The sequence below is a fragment of the Parasteatoda tepidariorum genome, chromosome 1, assembly GCF_043381705.1.
Source record: "Parasteatoda tepidariorum isolate YZ-2023 chromosome 1, CAS_Ptep_4.0, whole genome shotgun sequence".
NCBI lineage: Eukaryota > Metazoa > Arthropoda > Arachnida > Araneae > Theridiidae > Parasteatoda > Parasteatoda tepidariorum.
In genome coordinates, this window is record NC_092204.1 from 68,597,226 (window position 1) to 68,619,619 (window position 22,394).

Sequence of the window (22,394 nt, forward strand, 5' to 3'; positions counted from 1 at the left end):
GGATTTAGTTGAAATAGGTTCAAATCAAAGAATGCGTATCTTATTTTCCAATGAAAGTTGTCAAATTAAGTTGTTATATGGATTTGAATGCTTAGAATTTTGTGCATTTGCAATGTACCTAAGTTAGTAGCAAGAGAGGCGAGCTTGGTTTGCGAAGCAAACCATATAAGATTGCGTACCAATTTTCGTGGTTTGGCGAACGTTAGCGAGGGGCGCAGCCCACTAGTTTATATATATTATATCTAAGTTTTGATCGCTAAACAAGAAGAGAATTTTACAAAAATCAGATTGAAATAAAAAAAATTCAATGCCAATCCAATATTTCCTATCCAGTGCCAAAAATCCAATATTTTTAAATAAAACATGACTGCAATCAACTATGCTAAAATGCCACAATGCTTCGTCCATTGCCGCTAAAACCCTAAGCACGCCCCTGAAGAGGACAAGTGATTCATGCATTTCTAAGAAAATATTTAAAACAAGATTTTTTTCTTAAACTGATTCTAAATCGAAGAACGGGAGACATATTTTCCGAAAATGCCCATGCATGCCAAGAAAAATTTGTAAAGCATTTTTAAAAGAGCTCATTTCTATACGCACCAAAAAAAACCTGGGAGAGTGCTACGTACCGTACACTTTATTCGGTTCAAAAAATGTGTGGCACAACGAAATTCATTTGAAACTGACTCTAAATCAATGAATTAGTTCCATATTATTCGGCAATGCACAGGAATGGAATATTTTTAGCACATTTTCAATTCTTTCCAAAACGAGTAAAATTTGCTGATAATGCCTGTGGCGGACATCATGAGTTTTTTTTTTTTTTTTTTTTTTTTTTTTTTTTTTTTTNTTTTTTTTTTTTTTTTTTAATATTGCACATCAGGATTTATTTGAAGCTGATTCCAAGTCAAAGAATAGACTTCTTATTTCCCAAAAATACCCGTATATGCCTTATATATTGAAGAAAATTTTTATAAGTCTTTAATTCTTCCCAAAATGAATAAAATAAGCTGAAAATACAATGTGCTGGACATTTTATTTATTTATAATAAGACTTGGTATAGCAGGATTGCTTTAAAACTGACACTACATCAAAGAATGGGCATCATATTTTCCGAAAATACTGACATATGTACCGAGAAATATTTGTAGAAAATTTTTAAAGTGTTTAATTCTGTCCAAACTAAGTAAAATTTGTCGAAAATGTAGCAGACACTTCAGGAATTTGCAATAAAATGTTGCACAGCAGGATTCGTTTGAAACTGATTCCAAGTCAAAAAAATGTGCATTATATTTTCTGAAAATATCCTTACCCGCCACGAAATATTAGTGTAACATGTAAACAAAAATATTTATTACTGTACATAACAAAGAAATCCGTGGAAAACGCCATGCAGGGGACACAATTCTAATGCACGTCTAGAAATATTTGTAAAAGATTTATAAAAGAGTTTATCCACCCAAAACGAGTTAATTTTTTGGAAAATTCAATGTGGTTGATATTTATGAATAATAATACTTGGTTCTAAAGAATTTATTTGAAACTAACTGTAAGTTGAGGAATATGCGTCATTATTTTCGAAAATGCCCTTTAATGGTTAGAAATATTTCCAGAACAATTTTATTAACTTAATTTAAAATAAAAAAGGATTATGTTTTAAGTTAGGTATATGGTTTTATGAAATATTTATTCATCATAAAATTATGTATTCAGCCATGTGAAATATTCCTCAATATTCAAATACTCCTCATAGATTCAAAATTTATGAATGCTCTTTTTTCTGTAAAAAAAAATAAAAATACAAGAGCTAGATTTAATTTCTATTAAATTTAGAGTGTAAACAAACTGAGACCTTAAAACGCGCGTGTGCTAAATATCAGCATGATATAAGCAATGCAATAAAGTTTATATTTGATTTTAAATAAAAGTTCGGGTGTTTATTCAAATTTATAATTTCGTTTTTTCTAATAAATTTCAAACTGAAAAATTTTTTATTCCGAACATTTAATGTGCTAGAATTAGGAGTTATATTAAACGTTCTCTTTAATCGAAACATTCAAGTACAATTGAGGAAATAATCCTTCCGATTGGTATTTGATTTCTGCATTAAGGAATCTTATTGGCATGTCACAGAAACGACACGTTAAGCCTTTCAAATCGTAAGTCTTTCAAAGAGTAAGGATCTAATGAATCGATCGATTTGGCTGATTAAACTATTGTTTATTTAATTGAACAAAAGATACTTCGAAATTCTTTATTGTCCTCGGGAAGGGATTTAAGTTTTATTACTGGGGGGGGGATTTTTCAAAATGTGACACGTCTAAACAAGCTCTAATTAGATACCACCCCTCCCATAAATTGCTCCCAATTCACTGCAGTCTGTCCCAAAGTTCAGCAGGGCTACGTAAGGTCATACAACAGCCTTGTGAAAAATAGGGTGTGACAGTTCCCCCAGTAAAGTGTGGCAAGATCAAGAGCAAGAAAATTAAAATGTTCTCTTTAATTTTTCCTTCTGATTACTTGGTATATAAGCTCGCGATCGATCGTTGCAAATCATTCAATTCATTCTTTCAGTTCTTGTTCTTTCTCTCGTAGAGAAAACGATTTTTATAACATTCAATATGTTTAAGGTAAGAATAATTCGAATTAAATTGTCATAGTCTTTATAGTTAGATTGTTTGCTCTAGTTTTTAAATGAGACTGTTTGTTCATTAAGCTTCTACATTCAATAATTTTGCCTCATTAAATTATTTCAGAGTAATTTCTAATTTGTTTTTGCAAGAATAATTATTATAAATTTTTTTAAGTATTTTAGAAAGCACGAAAAATTTGGATTATATTTTCTCCTAATCTTTCTATAGATTGAGATATTCAGTAAATGTTTTAAATTTATAAAACTATAAACAAAGCTTAATTTAGATATTAAAGTAAATTTAAGTAAAATAACAGTATTAAACTTTTTTAAAGCTGTTTTTTTAAAAATCGATACTAATTAATGTTATTGAAATATTTTATTAAATTCGTAGAACTTGAAACCAACTATTAATAAATTATTTATTTTATAGACTATCATTATAAACATAAAGTTCTAATTATAAATAATATAAGAGTGATAAAAAAAAATTGATAAAGCTTTTCTTCTAAAGCATAGACTTGTCAATATTATTGAATTCATTTTGTTAAATCCATAGAAACTGAGAGATTAAGCCTTGTTAGTAAAATATCTATTTTAAAGCTATCACTATAAACATAAAGTTCTCATCCCTCATTCTAAAATATAGGTTTACTATATCTTTATAATCGCAAAAAAAAAGCACGTGAAAATTAGCAAACAAAATAACTATTAAATAAATAAAAAATTTAATAAATAAAAATATTTCTGGAAAATTCTGCCTCTCGTTGAATCGTTTTCATAAAAAAAATTGTTTTAGAGTTTTTTATCATCAATGTTTTCATTAAAGTATTTTGTGAAAAAGTCCTCTGATTATTCTGTAGCGAGAGTTGATAGTTAACTTTAAAATTTTTCATAGACAATTTACATGCAAAATTTGCCCGTATGTAAGAAAACGATTGTAAGAAAATGAGTGACGCTATTTATTTTCGTTATGACGTCATTATTTTATTATTATGACGTTTGATTGTTTTAATTATTATTTGATTTATATATATATTTTTTAATGCAGGCTCTCCTTATCGCCTCCCTCGCCGCCGTTGCATTGGCTCAATACGGCTATGCTCCAGCACCTGCATACGGTCATCATGATGACTACGTAAGTTTAATTCATATTTTCAATCTATGTTATTTAAGGGTAGTTGAGAAATATTATTGTTTTAAATATGTTTTATAGGCTATATTTTCGAAATGTAAAAACTTATGATTAAAAAATTTAGAAAAAAAAGGAGTAAAAACTTATGGAATGTTTATAAATTCAAAAGGTTAAAGCTCATACTTTCTTAACTGAATTATTTCTTTAGTTTAATCAAGGTGGTTTTTAACATACAGAAAGTGTTATCTGTTAGAATTTGTTAAAAGAACAATGAAATATTATTGAATAAAATATGATAAAAGAGCTGATATTGGCATCCATGAAAATGTGACTTTGAAAAACGACGAGTAAAAGTAAACATTTATAGTTAAATTTCCAAATTGTAAGAAAAAATAAAATTTTTGGAAAGGGACGAGTAAAAAGTACTAACTGTAAAAGTAACGTTTCTAAATGCTCACACAAAAACTGAAAATCCATTGCAGCGTTAATGTTTCAACGGGAATATAAATCTAAAGGTATTCAAAGAAAAAAGAGACTAAAATCTAAAATATGAATTCTATGTAGAAATTATTCATTTATTTATCAAAATAATTGCACTACATGGATTTTAAAATCTAAGTTGATTTACCATTAATATTATATGAAATTAAAACTATTTACAGGATAAATAAAGGGTGTTATTAAAAGTTAGATTGTGTGTAAATTATTATATGCTATTCGAATGAAATAAAGTTTTAACATATTCCTGTAAGGAATAAAAAATTTTGAACAAAATAAGTAAAACACAAATGCAAGAAACAAACATATGGGACAAAGAATATATAGGAACATATGGGGTAAAATAAAAAAGGCATAATGCCGAATGTGTTAAAGTCATAGAGAGTACGCTCCTATGCAATATATTTTGGACAAGCATTTATTTGGGCATGCAGGGGGCAGTAGTGGAATATAAAAAAATATGTATTGGAATATAACAAAAAATTGTGCGAGTTTCAAATTTTTTTTAGATAGATTTTTGTCGAAAAAAATTTTAATTTAGTGTCCTTGTACAATTTAGGCTCAACCCATCCCATACCAATATGGATACGACATTGCCGGTGACCACGGTGAATTCAAACAGACCAGACAAGAGCACGGAGATGGACACGGCAATGTTCAAGGAAGCTACAGCTACGTTGATGCTCATGGAATCCAAAGAACCGTTGACTACGTAGCTGATGGACATGGTTTCCGTGCCTCAGTCAGGACCAACGAACCAGGAACTGACAACCAGAGCCCCGCTGATGTTGAACTCCACGCCAGCCCAGTCCCAAACCCTGAACCAGCATACTCTGCACCCAGATACGCTGCCGCCCCAGCCCCACACTACGGAGGATATGGACACTACTAAAAAGGTACCTTTTCTTTTCTAATTTATAAGTCAATTTGTTCAAAATATATCAAAAACTAATAAATGCATAAAAATGTCATTGCGATATATGTGGAAATCATAAAAAAAAGAGAATAGATTTAAAATTACGAATTACTGACATTGATAGTATAAACATTGATATATAGATGATAGTCTATTGATAGATTGATAGCCTATTTTTAAATTATGTTTATTTTACAGTTTATCTGGTTAAAATACAAAGCCTTTAGGTAAAATTTAAATTATCAAAAAAATTCAGTTTATAATTTTAAAAAAAAATTCTTAGTGTAACATAATTTTTCTTTCAAAATTTCTTTAAAGGGATTGCTAAGTTGAAAATTGTTTTTTTTGAATTTACAAGCTAAAAATATGCGTATTAAGCAAGTTATGAATCCTTTTTGTGTAAAAAACGTGAGCTGCAACTTAATATTTTGGTTTCTTTAACCAGATATTAAGTGACAGCTTAGAAAGCCTAAATATTATTTCTTAATCAGATTAGATACCTATCTTTATGATAATTTTTCAAGTATGTTTATAAATTGTGAATTAAAAATAAAATTTCTTCTTGAAAAATTATTTTATAGTTTTAGCTGTTATGATTTTAAAGAAGGATTTAAAATTTAAGTGTTTCTCCGAGCAACTATTTTTAGAAATATTTTATTATGACATTATAAGTCTCTAATTTTAAGAAAATCTGTCTACAAAATTGAAAGAAAAATTATTTTTTTTAAGAAAAGCGTGATATAATTTACGAGGAAAACATGAAAAAATGAGTTCTTTATATACAGTTATTTATTGCAATCAGAGAAAAAATATTCTTACGTGAATTTTTTTATAAAAACACAAATTTTATCATAGATATCACTTCATTAAATGTTCATAAGCTGAATTCATTAATTTTTCATGCATGTAATTCATATAATTAACATTCATTCTTAAAATTTTAAGTACATTAAAATTATATAGCTGTAAAATACTTGTTTTAAAAAATGTTTTAAATTAATGTTTTGTTTTATTAAACAAGTCTTCTAATTCCAATACTTGCTGGTAGGTTCCACATACGATTGTTCCAGTTATTGTATTTTGAAATTATAAATAAATAACCTAATCAATAATGTCCAAAGAACTCAAAATTGAAACACATTAAGGTATCGATTTATAGTACTACAGATATATTTATTTTAAAAAGGCACATATAGAATTTACAGTAGGTATAGTACTGAAAATAAATAACTCTAAGACAACTTTAATGAAAAGATTGATGTCTATGAGTTGTCCAGTTTTAAAATCTATCACTAAGTGGTACATAGTGCTACCTTTAGAGTTCATCTAGTTATAGCATTTCAAATCTATTTCTAAATATTCCAATCATAAATATCTCATGTTAGGTAGTATACCTACAATATAAATTCAATAAATTCTCATATAAAAATTTTTAATGATATATTTGAGTACAAAACGGGAGCAGGTGTGTTTCTAGATAAAGGTGGGCTCCACACATAATATAACATATATAATATAACAAATATACTGTAGCACATATAATATACAAAATATAACATATGTAAATCGTCAAATGTGTGTCCTTACCAATAATAGTTTACCAATTAAAAAAGTATTAGAAACTAAACAGAAGACGGTGATTCTCCTTTTAACGTATTTTATGCCGTTGTCATTTAGTAAAATTATAAATAAATGAATTTATGATTTTGTTTAGCTAGATATAAATTATATTGATATTAATTTTATAGGGAAATAAATTTAAGATTTTGTTAAGAAGAATTAAATTTATAATTTTGCTATGAAAAATGAATTTCAATACATAGTATTTGTAGATTCCAGTATAAGTAGCAATTGAAGTATTAGTAAATTCATAAAGAAATGAATTTACGACCTGTTTAAAAGTAAAAAATTTGTTTAAAAGTAAAAAATTTAGGATATTTTTAAAAACGAATCAACACGAATTTGTTATAAAGAAATGAATTTATGAGCTTGTTTGAAAAAAGAAAGTTATGTCTTTGTTAAAAATAAACAAATATAGTTCTGTGTAGAGATAAAAGTAAAATTATAAATGAATCTACACGTTTGTCATAAAGAAATGAACTTATGACTTTGTTATAAAAATGAATTTATGAAATGTATAGCTTAGTTCGTATAATAAAAATTTTTCTTTCTCTATTTTCAGGTTACTGCTTTAGGACTCAACACTATAAAAGGTCAAATATCTTAAATTTTCTTTGACGTCTCGTCAAATCATTGAATCAGGGAAAACTTGACGATATTGTGTCTCACGTAAAATGCCATTCTTATTTATTACATAATTTCTGATTTCTATTTTTGGTGAGATGCTTTATCCAACACTGTAAAATTTTATAACAAAAGTTTCTCTTTCTCCAAGGAGGCAACTTTTCTTGTAAAAATTTAGTTAAATAAATTATTTTTTCATTAAAGAAAATCAAGTCTTTGTTTCTGAACTTAGTTTTTCATACACAGTGAACACCATCTTTATCCCATGTAACATGATACGTAAATTAAACGTATATTGGGGAAATTGGTAAAGGCAATACGTTTCACACGTAAATTTTACGTTACATTGACGGAAGGATTTTACCATTGAGATATTTGATGAAATAAAGTTTATATATATATATATATATATATATATAGGAGTTAAAAGAGCTCAATTTCAAATTACATTTTGTTATAGGCTTGAAACCTTAAAAATATGGATTTAAAAAGGATAGAGTATACTTAAATAGAAGGTAATAATTAAAAAGNNNNGTATATATATATATATATTTATTATATAATATAGATGGAATGGATTTTACCAATAGAATTTTTATTAGATATTTGACTTCGGTAAGATTGCTTTCGTACAGTTTTTTTTCAGTAAGAATACTTTTGTATATTTTACGTATGACAAAGTAGTGAATTTACTATTCAGATTTAGTAAAAATGCTTCTGTTTATTTTACATATTATTGACAAAGCATGTTAACCATTTAAATTTAGGTGAAAAAGCTTTTGAATATTTTACGGTATAATGCTGGTGCATATTTTACGGTATAATGCTGATGTATATTTTACCATATATATTTTGGTAGCAAAGCATCCGTTTATTAAACGTAATATAAACTAAACAAATTTTCCAATTTTTTCAATAATATTGTTTTCGTATATTTCAAGAAATTTGACCAAAGAAAAGTTACCATTTTAAAAACAGTATTAAACAGCTATTATATTTTGTGTCATATTGAGGAAGTGAATTTTTATCATTTAGATTTTATTAAAAATGATTCCATTTATTTTATAAAATATTTACGAAGTGACTTTACCATTTTTATTTGGCAAACATACTTTTGTTAATTTTAAGCATTATTGGCGTGTCAAATTTACCATTTGAATTCCGGTAAGAAAGCTTTCTTATATTGTATGTAATAACTGCAATGGAAATTAGTTTTTTCTTTTGGTTAGAATATTGTCGAAAGATGTAGTCAAAATTATTCGCATATTAAGAGCCAGGAATTAATATTTAAACAAGAAAAATGAGAAAACTTTATCCAATTCCGACAAATGACTCTTAAGAAATTTAGGATTAAAAAAACTAAAACCTGTTTGACTGCAGGAAAAAATTAGGAGAGAGGAAAGACTATCACGAATACCTTTAAACTTCTACCAGCAAGAAAACTGTCTCCTACATTAATGGCTCTTCCGATTTTGATGACGAGCTTTTTTTTTTTTTTTTCTTGTCTTCCTTACTAAATTATTTGAGAGTAATAATGCGAAAACATCTTTTTACTACAGTTTTGAAAAGGAATGTAAAAATATACATTGATTCTAAACACCATATAATCCATCATCAGGAGCTTTGTCAAAGAAAAAAAAGAAAGAAAATAAGAAAAATACTTATACAAGCCACTGTGAATTGTCGAGAACACTTCTGCTGTTTTAAGAAAAAGCAAAGTTATGGATTATTAGGGTTGAATTCAAGATTTGGATTTTATTAAACAGTGAAGATATTTCAGTATTTATAAGTATGTAAAGTGAAAATATATTGATGCCACGATAATTGCATTTTATGCAAACTTATTTTTAATCGTTAATTTTTATAAACTTACATTGATTCGTTAATTTTTATAAATTTTATATTTAGGTTGAGTGCAAGATTTGGATTTTATTAATCAGTGAAAACATTTCAGTATTTATAAGTATGTAAAGTGAAAATATATTTATGACACGATAATTGCATTTTATGCAAACTTATTTTTAATCGTTAATTTTTATAAATTTACATTGATTCGTTAATTTTTCTAAATTTTATATATAGGTTGAGTGCGAGATTGGGATTTTATTAATCAGTGAAAACATTTCAGTTTTTATAAGTATGTAAAGTGAAAATATATTTATGCCACGATAATTGCATTTTATGCAAGCTTATTTTTAATCATTAATTTTTATGAAATATAAACAACAATACGAATCTTAGTTTTGAAAGTGTACCTTAAATAAACAGTAATTAATGATTTAAAAGATAAAGAAAAATTTAAAAGAATTCAGTTCTTTAACAAAACAGATTTGGTTTTTATCGCATTTTAATTATTTTTGAATTTGAAATATTTTGTAAAACATAAAAAAATCTGACTTCGGTAAGAACTGAAGATTTTTGTTTCATCAGAGAGTAAGGACAAAATTTACAAAAAACTGAAAAGGAAATAATAGCCTTCGAAAAATTGAATCGAGTTCAGAAAACAAATACATCAAGATGTGGATTTATTTCAATTCAAACAAAGGTAATGGGTAATATTTGATGATTCGTACTTAAATAAAAGCTCCAAAATATTTCCTTTGAAAACAATAATAAACCTTTTAAATAGGATTTTTTTCATAATTTATTTGTTGATGATGTAAAGATAATTTTGATTTCTGAAGTATTGTACATAAAAACAAGTTCATTAAAGAACCTAGAAAACAAGCAAAAGGACGAGACGAAGAGGTATGAATGGTAGAGAAAACCATATGAATACAATATATGCCACATGAATACAATATATGCCACATGAATACAATAGCATTATCATTAAGCAAGCATATTTGCAATAGCCTATTGTGGGTCAGGGGTTTACGTATAATTTATATACCACAACCACAATATATCATGAACAGCAGTGTGATGTGGTTAGCATTGCTCGCCAGCCACCTACCCTGGGCAAGCTAATACTCGTTGATTTGAAGCTGAATTGACCTAAGTCCCCATTATTCCAGCTTCATTACACAGCTCATATTACAGTTAAATATTATCAATTACTGTTCAGAGTCTCAACTATTGCGCCATCGTGGTCATTCCATAGAAATTTCATTTCATTCCATTAAAAGTAAATAAAATTCAGCTTTAAAAGTTACCTTTGATTCTTAATGAAAGTTTAAAAAAAATTAAAACTGTACAACTGTGTTGCTTGTCAGTATTATTCTTTTGAGGATTTCTAAAAAGAATTTAAAATGAAAAAACAAAGCGAGGAACCTTTGGGAAATGTATATATTTATATATTTTAAGTATAAAAAGTTTAGCAAGGAATGAAAAGTTTAAAAATTATTTTTAAATGCAAGATTTTAGGTTAGATTTCCAAAAATTTCAGTCCAAAAGCGGAGTTTACATTGAAACTGATACAAAGTTGCATAATACGAATTGATATAATAGACACTTGAAAAGAGACGCTTAAAAAACACTACAGAACATTTAATTTTCTGTAACGAATGTTTTCTACACGCGTTCCTCTTTAAAATGGTAACTTACATTTTGATCCTAAGATGAAATTCTTTTAAAATGAAAGTTAAGTCAAAAAGAGATGTTAAGGTTATGGTGAAAAAAAAGCCTAATGTAGATTTCACCAAATTTATTATAAAAAAAGTTTGTACACCGGAACTTAAAATTTTTCTTTCAGATAAATATTTCTCTTTATTTCTTTTTTTTATGTCTCTAAAATGACATTTTTTTCTTCAAAATAGCAAAAATTTCTGAAAATGAAAGCTAAAAAGGACTTTTCTGTTCATTATTTTTGAAATGTTTACATAAAATAAAAGGTTGTCCAATATGTACTCATAACTGAACATTTAAAAAGAGGTTATCAATGTGTTTATTCAAAAAAGAATTATTCCTATCTTAATGCAGAATGTGAAAATTAAGCATTGTTAAAAATTAAAAATTGCTCCCAAGCATTTTTCTAAAAACTATTAAATATAAGAAAAAAAACTAAGAAAATTTCCCTTCAAACACATTGCTGCTAGAAACAATAACTTTAAACGTACTTTTTAAAACTATAAATGTATCTTTATTTAAGAAATTTTTAACGTAGCTAATATGACATTGCCCATTAAAATACTTTCTCATCAAAATCAACATTTCTGTTCAAATTTTGTAGCTACTTTCAATATCTCTGCATTAATAATAAAACGTTTGAAGATAAGAAGGAAGCTATTATGAACACTGAAAAATTTATAAAAAAATTATCCCCAAAATGATTTTCTTGAATGAACAATATAGAAAATATTTGAAACAAAATACTTTCTACATAATTTCATGTAATAATACAATAAGTTCATAAATAAAATGGTTCTTTCTTCTTTGGTAGAATATTTTTAAATTTTTATTTTTTTAAATGGTGATTAAAGAATGATTTTAGTGAAAAAGCAATCTAAAATATAGTGATAAAATTAACTTTAAAAATAATTTAAAGAATAATTAAAAGAATTGATACTTGCGGGCTTGGCTTACTCGAAATGCAATGGAAAGAACAGTTGCAAACGTAAGCAAATGCCACTTTTCAACAACCAAACAGGATCAAGATACCCATGCTACATCACTTGCAGGCATCCCATTGAGACAATTGCAACACGGGATTAATTTTTTAAAAAATCTTGCTTTTGTCCATCTTTAAGATGTTACCTTGCATTTAACTTTTTTCCTTCAAATTCTTTCAATTAATAATAAAGGTAAAAAAGAAACGTTTAATTTCGTGATAAAATTTTGCACGGAAGATAAAATAAAATGGATATTTGAAAAATGTATTTAAAAATTTCTCCCCGGGGAAACATTTGTTTATTAAATTTATGATGATGATAAGCAAATATTACCGGTAAATTAAAGATAAAGAAATATTGAACAGGTAAACAATACCTTTATTATTTTCATTAATTTTCTACTGATGACAACGGAAAAAATATTGCTCTTCATGTAGGAAATGCTCTTCATGATTTATCTGTCCATGGGAATACATGGATTGATTATCAATTGTATCTCAATTTTATGCTGTTAGAAATATTTCTTTGACTTGGGACTATCTTTAAAAAGGATTCTTACTATTCATCTGAGTTGTAAATTTCCATATGAATTGTATTCTAAAAACGTATTTCCTATGTCTGCAAATAGTATACAATGTAGTAGTAAAACAAAGACTTTCATAACATATAAAATCAATTACATCAGGTAAATATTAATTTCTTGAGATATATACTACTCGTATCTATATTTGAAGTGGTAACTTGCATCTATTCAATGAGTTTGTTTAAAAAATTCTAGTCAAGAGGAAGCGTTAATTTTAATGAAAAACTTGCATAATGAATAATGAGGAAAGCAATTTAAAAGTAAATTCCCATTTAAATTTTTAATTTATTGTAATAAATATTTTTAACTAGTTGTCTATCTTTCAAATGATACCTAAAATTCGGGTACTGAGTTGCAATTATTTCCTCAAAATTATTTAAAAAGAATTCTTTACTCAGTTGAAAAAGTGACCGAATATGTGTTAATAGAAAAGAACCCTTGAAAATTATTAAAGAAATATACTAGTAAAGATACTAGTACAAATATTCACTGAGAAAGGAAAGCATGGTTAAAACTACTGGAATATAGTAAAATTTACCGTCTTCCTGAAATTATTGGAACACCAAAAAGCTTGGAAATTTTTACCGAAGTGCATGGGCAATGGTTTTTGTAACATTAAAAATAAAATATGGTTTTAAAATGCATGATAAATTTAGTAAATGCGGTAAAGTTTGGCAATTTTATCATGATACCTTAAAGCATGGCAACAAAAACATTTACTTTTCAATTTCGCATTTTTTTTAGAAACGTGTGGTAGTAAGAACTATAATTTTAAAAATCAGAATTTCTGGTCATCTGTTACCATATGAAAGGAAAAACTAAATGAATGGTTTAAATTCCGCATATTTTTAGATTTATTAACTAGATTTTTTTTTACCAGAAATGTCTTTACCATACGGTAAGGACAGTACGGTAATTTTACCAGAATGTTTTCTAAATGAAAATTATAAATATTAAACATTGTTTAAATAAAAAATGCAAAGCACTGAACAATCAAATGTCAATTACTGAAATTAAACTGGTAATATTGTCCTAGTAGCACATTGTAACTAGAAACAATACGAATTATTCTTAAAATATGAAATTTTTAAAATAATCTATTTTTTTTAAATGTTCGTGAACAGAAAAAAATGAGGAGAACAGCAATCTTTAAAACAGAACAGAAAGATTTAAAAGAAAAAAAGAAAAAAATACATTTTTATCAATATACTGGCTAAAATAGTCATTTTAATAATTTATTAAAAACCTTTGCATTACAGAGCATTCAGTTTTTCGACAATACTAATCTGCTAAATTTCAGTTTATTTTCTTAGATTTTGATTTAAAAACTTTTCGACAAATCACAGTTAAACTTTCTTAAACTTTTACTTTGTTAAAAAAGAGATCTAATATGAATTACATAATGGACATTTAAATATTTGTACAAAAAAGAAAGACTGTGAAAAGATTATTTTTGGAAATTACTTTCTACTTATATTCATTTTCAAAATGTAAAATAATACTTAATTACTTGTTTCTGGATTGCAAATTTTTCTAAAAATGGATATTAAAAATAAGTGTTACTTTGTGGAACAATGGTGGTACAATAAACACTTAAATAATTTATTTGAAATTTCTTATTACCGAACATTTTGCTTTTTGAGGCAGGAATTTTCTACCGNCAATATACTGGCTAAATTGTCATTTTAATAATTTATTAAAAACCTTTGCATTACAGAGCATTCAGTTTTTCGACAATATTAATCTGCTAACTTTCAGTTTCTTTTTTTAGATTTTGATTTGAAAACTTTTCGACAAATCACAGTTAAACTTTCTTAAACTTTTACTTTGTTAAAAAAAGAGGTCTAATGTGAATTACATAATGGACATTTAAATATTTGTAAAAAAAAAGAAGAACTGTAGAAAGATTATTTTTGGATAAATACTTTCTACTTGTATTCATTTTCAAAATGTAAAATAATACTTAATTACTTTGTTTCTGGATAGCAAATTTTTCTAAAAATGGATATTAAAAATAAGTGTTACTTTGTGGAACAATGGAGGTACAATAAACACTTAAATAATTTATTTGAAATTTCTTATTACCGAACATTTTGCTTTTTGAGGCAGGAATTTTCTACCGGTGACCATTTAAAGATGGTACCATGCAAATTTGGAGTATTATGATATAAGTTAATAATTGTGTAATGATGCAATTGAGATTAAAAGAAGTTTTTAATTGCATTTCAGCCAAAAAAAAGTTTCAACTATCAAACAATACTAAACTAAATATTATTCAAGTACACACAAATGATACAAAGAGTAATCACTTGAAACTAGTCTCTCTATTGTTGCCAGAGGAACAATACCTTTAAACAATACGAGAGCATGTAATAACTCTAATAATAAATTTTGAAAATTAGTTTTGCTTTTTAGTTTGCGTAAAAAGTGAACAATTCTTCAATCAAGTTGTTTTCCTCGCAATTTTCTTTTCTAGATTTCTATGAGACAATTTAAAAGAAAAAAACCCATCTAAAGAAATAGGAACAAAGTAAAACGAGATATAAATTTGCTTTTTAGACTGATACATAATAATGACATAATACATTAATTTAATACATAATAATACATTTAATTTATTAAGCATTTGCATAAAAAAGCACTTAGATTTTTGAGATAATTTTTCTAATAACGTCCATTATTGAAATGTTACTTTGCATTTAGCATGTATGAATGTTTAAAAATGTCACTCAAAAAAACTTTTTTACTTTCCATAAATGGTGCAAAATGTGTTATTTTACAACGAACTCAGAAAAATTTATTTAAAAAATTTCAATGAGTAATATTTTATTTTTCATGATAAATATTTTCTACTTGCGTCCCTCTTAAAGTGGGACCTTTTAATTTGCTTCTTACTCGAAATTTTACTAAATGGGGATCAAATATAATTGTTTATTTGGGTTAAAATGTGATTTAATATGAAATTACTCTGAACGCTTGAAATTTTTTTATGAAAAATGATAAAATCCTGCGAAATTAGATTAATTCTTTTTCCTCTTCAGTAATAATTTTTCCTCTTAATATTGTATAATTATGTGTTTTATTGTAGCTATCTTTTGAAAGAAGCTTATTTTAAAATGATATTAATATGTTCACCCATTCACTTCTACATTCCCATTAACTAACATTAATGAAGGTATATTCCATTTTAACAATTATTATATGTTTAGTTTAATCTTAATAGGTATTTTAATAACTACTAAATAAGATTTTAAACTCGATAAATATGTATAATGGTGTGATATTTTCGATACTTTAAAATATTAAAAAACATTTAACTCCGATCTCAGATTGTACCTCCTCATAGAAACTCTTAAGCTTACTCGTTATATTGCGAGAAGAGCTTACTCATATTGTGTGGTTGTTTTTTAAATAAGTTGGTAGAGATGATAAATACATTTAGATAAGTCTTGCATTTCATACGATCATTTAACTAAAATATTATCTTCAAAATAATGCATTATATTTACGAAGATATTCATTCTGAATGTGAATAATTATTTATTCCAATAAATGAGCAATTTGAATTAATAGTTCAGCAAATAAGATAATCAATGTTTGAGAGTTAGGGAATTACATTAGCAGCTCTGGTTCACTGATTCGCTATTACATTTTTTAGTTGATTAACAGGTTCGCTCACTCACAATTTCGTTCCCTGATTCAAATTTTTTTATTCTTTAAATCGCTAATTCACGCATTTGTTAATTCGATTATATTTATTTGCTCAATTATTGAATAAGTGATTTGCTTATTCATTGGTTTGTTGATTTGCTGATTCGTCCACCTACTGGTCTTCTTATCAATCGATTTGACACCCCATTGAAAGATTGGTTCCTTAATTCACTGATTTTCTTTAATTTGTCGATTCACCAACTTATTTTTTCACTAATTTGCTTCTTTATTTATTATCTGATTCAATGATTAGCTCCAACAATTGTCATCGGATTCAGTAATTAGATTCTATATTTATTTGCTTATTCCTTTATTCCTTCTTTTATTGTTTAACTGATTCAGAATTATTTGCCGTTTCATTGATTCAACCTATTTATTAATTCTCTAAGTTCATTGGTTGCCTAATTCGAATTTTCACATGATGCTTATTGTCTCGATTTGCGAAACTGAGAATACTGAGAATAAAAATGAGCAATTAATCCATTTTCCCAAACATGTTCATTTTTTCCCCTCTAAATCATTATTTTTGTAATTAAATTATTTTATAAAGTAACATAATTACGTTAGAAAAAAATTTGTATATTACATCATTCCTCTTGTTTCGGGTGATTTATTACCGGAACTTGGATATTTTCATGTCACTGATTTACATTTTTAATGACATTTTTCGTCTATTTTTTGTCGAAAGGTTCAAATTTAAAAACATTATATATAACAGAGGATCGCATAAATGTAGTAATAAATTTCCCAGGGAGTCAGTACGCATAATCAAGATTACAATTACATAAAACCTATTCCAGGAAATATCGTCATACGCCGCTAGGGAGGCTTCCCTATCATGAGCTGTTTCTTCGTGTGCTTCTGAACAGGTTATATTAGGCAAATGCCCCTAACTACTTACGACGACATTTCGTGGCATAAGTTTTTATGCATTTTAAATCCTGTGGATGTGTACTAAATGCCCTCGAAATTAGTCGCAATATTTACACGACCACCATTTTTAAATTTGCATATTTCGACAAAAAATAGACCAAAAATGTCGTTTTAAAAAAAATAAGTAACTTTAAGAGCAAAACTAATTTCAGATTGAAATCATCACACCCGAATTAGGCAAGATCAAGTATTTGTATAAATGCAACAAAAAACAATTTTGCCCGCGCATATATTCGTGTATTTTTGTTAATTTTTACAAACTAAAGCACTTAATTTGTAAAAAAAGAAGAAAAAAAATTTATTGAGCAAAGAGACAGATCGAAAAAAAAAATCAATTTATATCGTATATATTCTTAAAAAAGCTGTAAGAAGATTTACACTAATAGTTTTTGATCTGTATATTTTTGTTTGAGAACATCTGAAAATATTCATTTTTTTTTAATAATACGATAGTGAGAGCGATCTTTTCAACTTTAAATTCCTTTTAAACTTTAAATTAAGCAAAAATCAACTAGCTACTACAATGTAAAGAAATTCAAATCAAAATAAAGTAATGACTTCCTGCACCCTGAAAAAAAATTGATTTTACGGATCAATTTTTTCTGGTGATTTATTTTTATCGGAAAATGTTACAGAACAAAACAAAATCTGACATACTTCATCTTTACAGTAATAATTACCGTAAAATCACTTAATGACTCTAATTAAATCAACGCAACTGTCAAAATTACTGTATAAGATTTTACACTAAAAATAAATATTATGGTAGAATGGATTTTACAGATGATGCACCCAAAGTTCAATACTTTATATCTTAAATTGATGATAAATTCTTTTACAGTGTACAACTGAGTTCAAAATATTTTGTTGGTTTAAAGATTGTTTTGACTATTTCACTTAATAAACGGATATTTTATTTAAATACCTCCTTAAATAAAATCCACAACAACTGTTTTTTTTTTTAAAACAATTATTAAAAAAAGAATGATATGTGAAATTTTATGCATTTTTCATTCAAAATTTCAAAATATTGCTTTTGCATTCAGTTAAGCCCTTAAAAGTAGATCATGCACAATAAAAAATTGACCGGAAGCATCTAACTTGGTATTGATAATGGTTCCATTCTTTTTCGATCTCAATATTGAAAAATGATATTTTCTTATCTTTTTTTTTAAATCTAGTTTCATCAAGAAATAGTTACGCCTATTTTTATAAGAGCAAAATATAACAGGCTCACGCCCATTACGTTATTTCGTAATTAACTGCATTCTATAGTGTGAAATTAATTTATTTCAGTCAAATACCATTAATTATAAAGCTATCAACCTTACAAAATTGTAACTTATAACAACAGTTTGATTTACAGTGTTCTTTCACCGCTTTCTTTCCAAAAATGTAAACATAATTTATAAATAACTTGTCACGCCAAACAATGTTTTAAAAAATTGAATTGCCTTATGCGACATATGCAGAACCTAATTAAATAGCTGACGAATAATTTTACGATATTGAAGCTTATAATTATTGTACCATTGATAAGGTGTTTTATCAAAAATTTCTTTTGGAACATTTCAATCAAATTTTGAAATGATGTTCAAGAAGTTTAATAATTAGCTTGTTAATGAACAATTATAATATGTTTAGTTTGATTTTACCATACAAAATGTATGCCTGAAAAATCACTTCAAAAACAGTTAATTTATAATTTATCAAACTTCTGCTTTTTATTAAGGAATAATAAATAAAATTCAAAGTTTTCAAGAATATCAAGTATGAAATGTGCTAAACAAGTACTGTGAAACTGAAAAAATGCAACATAAGGGATAAAATTTGATTGATAGTTCATGATTGATAGTTGATTGATAGTTCCCTCATTGATTGATAGTTCATGATTGATAGTTGATTGATAGTTCCCCCATTGATTGATAGTTCATGATTGATAGTTGATTGATAGTTCCCTCATTGATTGATAGTTCATGGGTTAAAATCCCCTTGACATCGGGAAAACCGTGTTAGGATTTCGTAGTTTTCCTCTCCGTGTAACGCAATCTTTATTAAATAAGAAAACTACAGAATTGCATACCTAAAAATTTAACACTTGTTATTTTTATCACAGTTAACTGTTATAAAAAAATGTAGAAGATCAATGTGATCCCTTATTGGTACACAAATCTCTTTTTAATTTATTCCAAAAATAAGAAAACTACAAAATTGCATATCTAACAACTTTACGCCTGTTACTTTTATCACTGCTAACTATTATTAAAAAAAATTATCAATGTACATCGAGCTAATCCATTTTCCTTTTATAAATCGCTTTTAATTGTTTCTAAAAATAAGAAAACTACAAAAGTGCATACCTAACAACCAGACGCGTACTTTTTATAACTCCTAGCAATTGTAAAAGAAAATTATGGAAGTTCATCGTGCTGATCCATTCTCCCCGTACAAATACAGAATTGCATACTTAACAACTTAACGCCTGTTATTTTTATGGCTTAGATTGTGTTACATCTCCGGCTAGTTCCATCAAAAAGAATATTGATATTAATTGATTGTTGAATATTGATAATCGTAAACTTGTAATTGGGTCGGCTGTTCTACGCCAGTTATAAAATAAAATATTTCATGAAGTTCATAGTACGAAGATTTCATTTAAAATCAGCCATCTGTACTTTAAATATCTAAAATATTCAAACAAGTTATTCCTATTTCATTTTAAAGCTCGTGCATTTCACGATTATCTCTTCTGCCAAACTAAGGACCACGTGATTGTCAAAGCAGTTATATCAATAAATTCTTCAGACTTAAGGACTCCTAATATCTTAAAACGAACAATGAATTTGGCCCACTATTCAAATAACGACTTCATATAACACGTCAAATGTTAAAGTATAACACGCATTAAACGCAAAAAAGAACATGTAAAAAGTTAAAATATAAAAGATAAATTAAGTTCACGTAAAAGTAAAGTTAAGAATTGTGAAATAAATTTCGACAGAGGATTAAAAAATGTTCAATGCAATGTTCAAAAATTCGCATTTTTCATAAGGTACAGATAGTTTATTAATTCTTAGAATAGGACATACGTTGTCTTCTTATTTCTGAATTCATACAATTAATTCCGTCTACCTTCAGTATAACTAGTATCAGTATCAAACCATTTCACTTTAGACTTTCAAATCTGAAAAAATTATCAGAAATGAACAAGTGGCTCGAAATATTTTTGCCTGTTGTTACCTTTCCTATGAAATAGAATTAATAACAAATTAATACACGCATATTAGATTTGAGTTATTAAAATTTGTTCGCAATGAATTGTTGACTGATTTTTAAATTATTTGGGGAGCTAATTTAAGATATGGGTATTAATTTATTTTTTCATTAAAATTAGGATCATAATGGCACGATCATAACGGAACATTTTTATATTTACGAGCAGCAAATTGCAAACAGCTTCTTTACAAAAATCAAGTTGAATAATAATTAAATTAAATTATCTAAAACTAATGTTTTTCATAACTTATTTTACAAAAAAATTTTTTTCTCATTATAAATTATATAAAGCTAAGTTTTACAAGTGCATTTAACAATAATATAAGTGTTTTTTTTAAGGCAGGAGGAGGCAGATTCTATAATCTCTTCTTTCATTTGATTTGCTTAAAAATTTAATAGAAGTTCTTATACCATTTTTGTCACTTCCATAAAATTATGAGGTTTTTTAATTTTTCTCAAAAATATTAAAAGAAATAATTAATTGATCAGATACATTAAACATAGCAAAATTCCTAACAGGAAATGTTTTCTATTTATATATATTTTTTAACAATATTAAATTAAACCAATTAAAATTCAAGTAGTTATTGAATCTGTGATAGTGAAAATCGTTGCTTCAATAAAACTTTATTTAAATTACTCCATACATATACGACTCAATAGAAAAATTTGCTTTATCATTATTGTTTTTATAATAAGAAAAAAAGTATGGTCTAAGGAAGAAAAAAAAAGCTCAGTATTTTTTACCAAAGCGTTTTGGTTATGATATTGGTAAATTAGCAACTAAATATAGTTTTATAATATGTGATAAAATTTGGTAATTTTATCATTATATCTTGGCATGGCATTAAAATCCTTTATTCAGTTAAATTTACTTTTTAGTTTTGTATTCTTTACTGAATATGTAGTAATAAGAACTATGATTTTAAAAACCAGAATTTCTGTTAAACCGTTCTTATATGACGGAAAAACTACTAAATAATTGATTTAAATGCCACATATTTTGTTTTTATTAACCAGAATTATGGGGTTTTTTTTAATCAGCAATGTCATTACTAGAGCCCGGATTTTGATGACCTAAAAAATCTCAATTAATGCCCTTAAAAAGTGCAAAAAATGCCCTTAAAAGTGCAAAAAATGCCCTTAAAATGCGAAAATTGCGCTAAAAATGCCTTATGACATGACTTAAATGGAGTGTGATATGGCCTTTACTCTTTAAAATTATTATGAGTCGTTTCAAAAAATATAAAGCAATGCAATNCGGAAAAATTACTAAATAATTGATTTAAATGCCACATATTTTGTTTTTATTAACCAGAATTATGGGGGTTCTTTTAATCAGCAATGTCATTACCATTCAGAGCGGTAATTTTACCGGAGTTGTACGCCAGTTATTTTATCACTGCTAATTATTAAAAAAGAAACTTATAGACGTCCATCATGTAGATCTGTTATCCGCATACAAATCTTTTTTAAAATTTATTTTAAAAATAGGAAAACTACAGAATTACATACATAACAAATTAACATCTGTTATTTTTATCACAATTAAGTATTATAAAAAAATTATCGACATACATTAAAATTTTTTAATTTGTTCTAAAAATACGAAAACTACAGGATTGCATACCTAACAACTTAACGCCTGTCATTTTTATCACAGTTAACTACTATTAAAAAAATCATCGACGTCCACCTCAGTGACTCATTATCCGTTTGTTAATTTATACATACATATCGTTACATGCCGTTATACATATCGGTTTTTAATTTATTCTAAAAATAAGAAAACTACTGAATTGCATACCTAACAATTTAGCACTTGTTATTTTTATCACAGTTAACTGTTGTAAAAAATAAAGACGACCATCACTGTGATCCATTATTGGTATACAAATCTTTTTTTAATTTATTC

The 22,394-nt window shown here is 26.6% G+C and overlaps 1 protein-coding gene across 1 annotated transcript in view; it reads left to right on the forward strand.

The window, feature by feature from the left end:
- Positions 1 to 2,481: 2,481 nt before the first annotated feature.
- LOC107438980 (uncharacterized) overlaps positions 2,482 to 22,394 on the forward strand; it is a 55,038-nt gene continuing 35,125 nt past the window's right edge. The window contains exons 1-3 of the mRNA XM_071185629.1: positions 2,482 to 2,631; positions 3,685 to 3,771; positions 4,826 to 5,156. Coding sequence (XP_071041730.1) covers positions 2,623 to 2,631; positions 3,685 to 3,771; positions 4,826 to 5,156 — 427 coding nt within the window. The 5' untranslated portion in view covers positions 2,482 to 2,622. The remainder of the gene's footprint in view (positions 2,632 to 3,684; positions 3,772 to 4,825; positions 5,157 to 22,394) is intronic.